Source organism: Vanessa cardui, chromosome 22 (genome assembly GCF_905220365.1).
Source record: "Vanessa cardui chromosome 22, ilVanCard2.1, whole genome shotgun sequence".
NCBI lineage: Eukaryota > Metazoa > Arthropoda > Insecta > Lepidoptera > Nymphalidae > Vanessa > Vanessa cardui.
In genome coordinates, this window is record NC_061144.1 from 6582535 (window position 1) to 6590425 (window position 7891).

At 29.5% G+C, this 7891-nt stretch overlaps 1 protein-coding gene across 1 annotated transcript in view; it reads left to right on the top strand.

Moving 5' to 3' along the window:
* The window catches only part of LOC124539435, a 191221-nt gene extending 183587 nt beyond the window's left edge, over positions 1-7634 (top strand). Inside the window, exons 6-8 of the mRNA XM_047116833.1 lie at positions 1982-2097; positions 3376-3479; positions 4184-7634. Coding sequence (XP_046972789.1) covers positions 1982-2097; positions 3376-3479; positions 4184-4284 — 321 coding nt within the window. The 3' untranslated portion in view covers positions 4285-7634. The remainder of the gene's footprint in view (positions 1-1981; positions 2098-3375; positions 3480-4183) is intronic.
* The last annotated feature ends 257 nt before the right edge of the window (positions 7635-7891 follow it).

Consider the following 7891-nt stretch of genomic DNA (forward strand, 5'->3'; position numbering starts at 1 on the left):
AGAGCTTGTTGACTTACAGGCAGGATATTATATATACGTATAACAACAATCAAAACAGAGTAATACTGACTTTTTTACCGGCTTCTTGGTAGATATTCTTAACCAGTGGTAGCCTCATTGATACAGTTTGTAATATGACGATTTAAAAGTTACACGCTCCTTTATTTTATTAACAAAGCATACTTAAAAAATATATATTTTCAGTTTGATTTTGAATGATACTATCAATGGTTTTGATGAGTCAGATTTAATATTATAATACTGTTTAATGTAAGTAACATTATTTTACAAATACGTCTTACTAAAATTAATTAGAAGTTGTAGCGAAAGGAAGTAGAAGTGACAAATTGTGGTGATCCAGATATGTCAGATCGAATCTGGCGAATGTAACCCATAATTCTGATTCGTGGAAACGGTCAATTTGATCAACGGATCCCATTAAACCGATCCGTGGCTAAAAGCAATTTGTCAACTGATATGTACCTCGTGGTCGGCAAGATGAACTTCAATGAACTTGTTTTGATAAATCAAATTGAATATATCGCTTTTTAGAACAAAAAAGTGAAATATTTACCTAACAAGAAAATACCACTCCCCAGAAAATATTTTAAGAATGACCTTGAATAGCTCCAAGTAAAAATGTAGGGTATTTTTTATGCCTAGGACCCAAAACGTGAGCAAAACCGCGGGTTACAGTATAGAATATAAAGTAGACGGAATTTTCTAATTTCAAACTATAAACAGGTAAAGGAAATGTTTCCTTATAGGTAGGTATGCGATGACATGTTAGGATATCTTTATTTGTAACAGTTCTTTTTTTAGACAAAATCGAGGGTACAAATTATAGGATAGGATAGGATATGTATATATAATACTTATTGTATTCCAGTTTGAGGTTTGAATGAGCCAGTGTAAAGGTACGAGAAATAAAACATCTAGGTTCCTTCGGTTAATGGCGCATTGGCGATTTAAGGAATATTTAACGTTTCTTACCGATCTAATATTCTGGTGATGGTGAATACTAACCATCCGATGGTACATTTGCACTTCTATCTAAAAAATAAAAGAAATCACGTGATAAACTGACTTCACGAAACACAATTTCATTTATAAGATTAAATATCTCAAATAGAGAGATATAGATATCTTGCTACGAAAAGATTTTATTAAAAATGCTGTGCGAGAAAAATTTAAGATACTGAATCAAATTAGTTCACCAGTTTACCCTCACTAGTCAAACAAAGTTGGCTATTTTTGGTGAACTTTCATAATACAAAGCAATAACTTTGTCCAAACTTACCAGAGTTCGTTTAAGATTAAATATGATTTTTCTTGTTAAAGGTACAAAGTTTTTAGATTTAAGAATGAATTTCATTGTTGTTGTTTCTTTTCATGGATATTTTTATATGTAGTATAGGAATAAACATGGGTTTTCTTTTTTGGAAACATTGATAAAAACCTTATGAAACACGTTATGAAAAAAGATACAACAATATGTAACAAACATTTACAAAAGGGGTCAATACCTAGTAAAACCCAAACTACTTGGATACTCAAATTTAAAATGATTGTGACTTTAATTATTATTGTCTCTAACTATCGGTATTTTGTATTCGCTTTTGTTGCCTCACTATACAGTATCGCGAGCTCCGTCTGCATAGAAAACATTCTAATCCAAGAATATAACATATCATGAGTTCGCATAAACTTTACGCATACTTTCGAAACTCTTAACTATATTGATACTCATACTGTAAAGACGAAAGATTTTTAGTTTGTTTGCAATTGATGAACTATGAAATCCGATTTAATAAAACCATAACCAAATAAAAAAAAAACATTCTATATTTAAAAATGTATTCGAATATCAAACTGCAGTGAAAACAAATTAAAGAACAGAAAACCAATAATTACTTTGTCATTATTGAACTGGTTCGTAAGCCGTGTATACAGTTCTTAACAATAGTTTCCATTGTTACAGGTCCCCAGCTTTACAGCGAATCACGTATTGAACTTCAGCAATGGCTACGCCTCGAGCCTGTCCACTTTAGAATTAGAAGCAGCGGTCTTATCTCCAGTACCCACGCTTATGATACGGTAAAATTTCTTCTCAGTTTTCCTACATAAAATATTTGTTATTTCATATTACAAATGAATCGTGCCAGTCATTATTATCTCTGATAAGCAAAACTTCAACTGGCTTGCAAATAACCTTGTACTTTTTTATTTGAATTCCTATAATGTTATATGTATTCATAGATTTGTTTTTTTATATTATTTTATTTATGAAAACTCGTGAATAATGGATGCATATTATTGGCTACATAAGTCTGGGTTTTTGTTTTCCAATTCTAGTGATTTCGTTTTAACAATAGTCCTATTAAATCAATAGAAAAGTTTGTCAGTTACTATCAAATATTCTTCCGTCCTTCTAAAATTTAAAATATATGTACTTATCAATGGGTAACATTAAAGTAAATCCATTGGGATATGTTCGAGGGATAAAAGTACGTTGAAAAGATCCTAGTCCTTATTCATAAAAGAAACTTTAGAATTCCGAACATATTACTTGAAAATAGACCATGGACATATATAGACCAAACGAAAAACGCAATTTTGGGAGTCTTGAATACGTGTCGTAGACGTAACACATATAAAAAAATATTCTCTAAAATGAACGAAATCACTATTTCGAATACAAGTTTTAGAATATTTGATCACAATTTTTTTCTTCAACCTTTATGTCCTCTATTTTGATGAAATATTATCTCTTCTGAAAATCAACTAGCTTTATGTAAAAAAGGTTATCTAATTTTGTTCCTGTCCCGAAATTTAGACTTTTTCTTATCCTGTCTATTCCTAAGCACCTTTTGGGATAACTCGAACGTTGTTACGTAAAAGGCACTTTACGTGAATTGTAAATAGAAAATGAGATTTGACTCGTCTGAATATCTTACTTGGGAACTAGAAGGGCTTAATAAATTCGCACCTCATTTATATATACGTGATATTGAATACGTTTACGACTTCAAATCAAAAGTGTATGTATACGAAGAAGGCATAGGTTCAATTGGAGAAATCCAAAATGATAGCAATTTAAGAGAACCAGAAAGAAAACAAGTGTAGTACGAATGCCCTTGTGCCATATCAGTGGCACGCATAAATAATTCTACCACATTAAAATCAGGTGGCTTATAATTTATCTACAAAAAATTCAATCATTTATAAACCCAGTATTTAGGTACCTATTCTTAAGACCACAAGCGAGTTTTCTGAGTATGAACTGAAAAAAAATTGAATTAAATTCACATCCATTTCATCGTTGTATCTGAAACCTTAAAGTGGCTTTTAAAGTAATATTTGGAATTGTTGCAGATGTGAAGCGTCTATATTCGACGTTTGGAAAGCAACAAGCCACACAATAGTTCTTCGTGAACGTAATACGAATCCAGCTTCCGCTTTAGGCCGGAGTTTTACAGGTATTATTTAAACCCCGTATTGCATAGTGAGCGATTACTTAGAGTACTTTCGAATGAAAATGTATTTCGAATTTGAGTTAATATAATCTCATTTCTACTGGCAATGTTACTATCGCCAGAAGTATTAAGTCGATTTTGTTGATTTTTAAAATAACAGTACCTTCATTATTAACAGTAGAAATATTATGTAAGAATCAATTCAAAACTCACCAGAAAACTTTTGTGAAATTCCACTTTTATATGACATTGTCTGTTATGATTATAAGATTAAATATTATATATAGATTTTCAACAATGAGTTTACGAGTTTGGTACGAAATGCGTTCTTGCAGAATAGTGCTGCAGATCTCTCAATATGGCTATGGATAATAAATGATGGATGATATGGTGAAAAAAGTACATTTTGATTTTTCGTTTTGATTTTACCTTCTCCCGATTATATCATATTTCTGAGATAAAATACTTTGGTGGTACTGCTTTTATCAGATAAATGATGGTTCTGTCGTGATATTTTCCTTCATCATCGATTACCAATATTGTAAGGACATGGAAAGATAATACTGCTTAGTAAGAATTCAATGTACGATATGCGTTTAGAGAATCTCAGGATAGAGTTTTATCTACTGGGATATCTTGGCTTTTTTGTCCAAAAATTTAAAAATATAATAAAAGGTTATCTTGACACTCTATTTTATCTTTTTCAGGAGCTGCACCAAAAACGTGTTTGCCGACTGTTATTATTCTTTTAATATATTTCTTTTTTCAATTTCTAGTAGAAAGTTACACCGAGACATCAATAAGATAGCTGTTTTTCTTCAATTAGATTAAGCTTATTAAGTATTGTATCTCATTAAGTATATTAAAAGTGTAGTACGTCAGGGTTCCCGAATGTTGTTTTGGTAATATTAAGGACAATACGACTCTTTTCAATGTTGATTGTGTAGGAAAATTAATTTAATTAGTCAATAATATTTTAAGGATTATCCGTGTAAAAAAATGTACTTTTAAGAAACCAGTTATTACGAAGCTCATATTATGTCGAATAATTTCATTTATAATAAATTCAGTTTAATTTTTTGAAGCATCTATTGGCGCGTTTTTGAGGTAAGATCGTCTCGAATGCCGTCATGACAAAAATAGCATGACAATTATCATATAGTACGACACAACTTAGATGTAGCATAGGTAATTTTAATAAAACCAATAGAAATAGCTCCCCATCCCGCTATTCGACGCTATTAGTCGCTACAGATTCTCGTGTCAGTTCAACCCGAGGAAGCAAGTGCAAGTAAATTGACGAATATATTAATTAAGTTGTACTAAATTACAAGTTACAACATTTGTGTAAAGATCATATTCAAATAAATATTGATAATTTGGGAGAGCGTACTTAATTCGGATGTGATAGGTTTCACGAATTTTCCCGATGTTATATCTAAGTTGTGTCGTACTATACCATTCCTTCGTTGCCAATTTATAAACCCTGTGTGTGTTTGATTGTTGTTTATTATTTATATACTTTTTTCCTATTATAAATAACATACTTATTTTGTTAACTGATCTAAGTGTTGATTTATTTTACTCCACACTTATTGGTATTTCTTTATTCTAATATTTCTTAATAACTAACAATCGCGATGTTTCGTATGTATTGATGTCCCGCGTCGCCATTTTTTTTCAAATACAATGAATGTAATTAACAAATTTTCCAATTGATTAAATTAGTAAAAGAGCTTGAATTATTTCGTAATTGAATTAATTAGCAGTTGTAATTAATTAATATTAAAATAGACTGATTATATATTGTAGTATTAATTTACGTTGTATATACAGTTGATGGTAATTGTTATTCTGTAAATAATTTATGAATATACCAAGCAATGATTAACGTTAAATTCCTATTAATGTTAGTGAAAACATAACTTTAATCGTAAAATAATTGTACTGGTAAGGTGTTAGAGAATTTCGAACGTGGAAAAGGATTTTAATTAAATCAAGTTACTTTTGGATCCAATGCAATACTGAAATACTTTTAAAGTAGTGATTTAGTTTCGAAGTGATGCATCGAACTGACAGTCAATATTTTCGAAGTGAAACTTTTTTGGCTGCAATGAGGGAAAAAATTCAACGTCACATTCACTAACACATTTCTTTTGCCTTCCTTGCCTTTCTTTTTACTTGTATCCCTTTAGATAATTAGTCAATGGAAATTTCGCTTATTTACAGAGTCTTGTTAATTTCTGTAATATTATTTTAGATTTATATAAGTATGTGTGCTTACCGTCATTCGTAAGCCAGGGGAAATCAATGTAGAGATCTAGGTTCGTTATTGTTACAAAATCGATATTTATATATGTTAATTCTATTAACAAAATGTATTATTCCAAAAATATATATAAATATACTTTAAGGAATTGAATTAATTTTCATTAACATATTGCATTTGTTTTTTTCTTTTTTTAAAACCTTAAGCGTGTTCCTTTTTCAAATATCTGATATTAAACACCGTAAAAAAATAATGTTAGAATATAAAACCGTCTTAAGTACAGTAATAATATATCAAATATTTTAATCAATCATAGTAATCTCACAAAGCGATCTCTCCCCTCGTATCCAGCATCCACTCAACGGGAATACATTGTCTGGACGCCCTTTGGAATTTTTCTTAGTTCCTTTATGAAACTACTGATTAAAAGGGAATATTTTTCTACGGAACGCTTTAGTTTTTTTTTTATAAATTAGAATACCGACAACATATAAAAGGTTGTAAGTGATCAATGTTGTCTATACGTCATATGTCTTTTTGACATTAATCCCTTGAATACTTATGCATACACTTGCATTTGTGTGCACCTTAATGTCATGTCATTCAGTCAATAAAGAAAACATTTTCTTATTTACCATCTTTGAAACTTCAGATAATATGATATCAAAATGAGGTGTTAGTATTTTTATTTCAATACTTTATCAATATTATAAATATTGATCAAGTATTGAAATAAAAATACGTACAAGAGTACAGTCCAGTCATTCTAGCTGGATTAAAAGGGCCATAAAAGGATATTTTATCTGATTGAACGCTTTATACTCAATTTGTAGTTCCACTGAGCCATAAATATATTCTTACATTAATACATGTTTTCTTTAAACTTAGACTATAACACATTATTACCAAGGAGGTTTATCTCATGAAAACGAAACGCCTTAAATCTTTTCTCAATATAAGCAAGATAGTACTTGTCTTCCTTTTATTACACCAACATAAAAAGTTACACTTTTTTAACACGTTACTATCAAAAGCTTATTTTATTGAGGTATATTTAATTACTACAAGTAATCACCCATTACACCAAAAAACCGTTATATATATAAATTTTGAATAGCTGGAAATTACGCGCTTAAGCGCAATGTTTTATACTACATAGCGTTAAGTAGGTAATGAGGCTGTGTTTATAATTAGTACGTAAATTTATAATGTTAAGATGTATGCATTTTATGTATAGCCGATGCAATGTAAAAATTACATCAATAGTCTTAATTTTTATGTTTAAAACTGCTTTCTAAATTAAGAATATGATGGTGCATTAAAATAATTAATTAATAATATAAATAATAAAATTTATTAAGCTTGTAAATAATTGAATTTAATGGTACTTAAAAAACACGATCGTAGGGTTTTTTTTAATTGAGTATATTAAGTGCCTCGTGATTTATGTAATAATTGTCCAGTTTTTTAAATTAGCTTTCTTAGAGGACAGATAAAACAAAGTATGTTCACGCACTATCTTTTTGTGATAGATTAAAAATCAGCATTCACTGCAATATATTGATTTTGGCAACCGTAGCGAAGACCTAAGATTAACGTTTTTCAGAGTTATCTTGTATGTGTGGAGAATATATTCTTTATTCAAATATATTAAAATTTTATATATTTTAATTCAAAAGCTAACAATTTGTTCTGGTACCAATAGTAATGTGTTCGAAATTTAAATGAATTATGAGTGGTTGCATAGGAGCTGCTGATAGAAAAACACATTTTTTTAATCGTTATTAGACAATATAACGTGTTTATTTTATTAATGTAAGTTTTAAAAATTAAATTAAATTAACTATAGCCAATAATATTTATAAGTTATTGTAACATTACGAAATGTTTCTAGGATATAAAATGTTAGCTTATAAGAGATGTAAAATAAACGATGTAATAATAAATTGATATGTTTTTTTTCTTAAACCTGTTTGAATAAAGATTTTCGCACAGAAGAGGTTTTATTTCACCGTGCTTTATTACGTTCTTTATTCTGTAGTATTGAATAAACAAATCATATCTATTAATTGAAATGATTCATGTAAGTCAGCTTGTCTGGGCACGTAATACCATCTCGTTACAAACTAGTAGTCGCCCTTGGCTT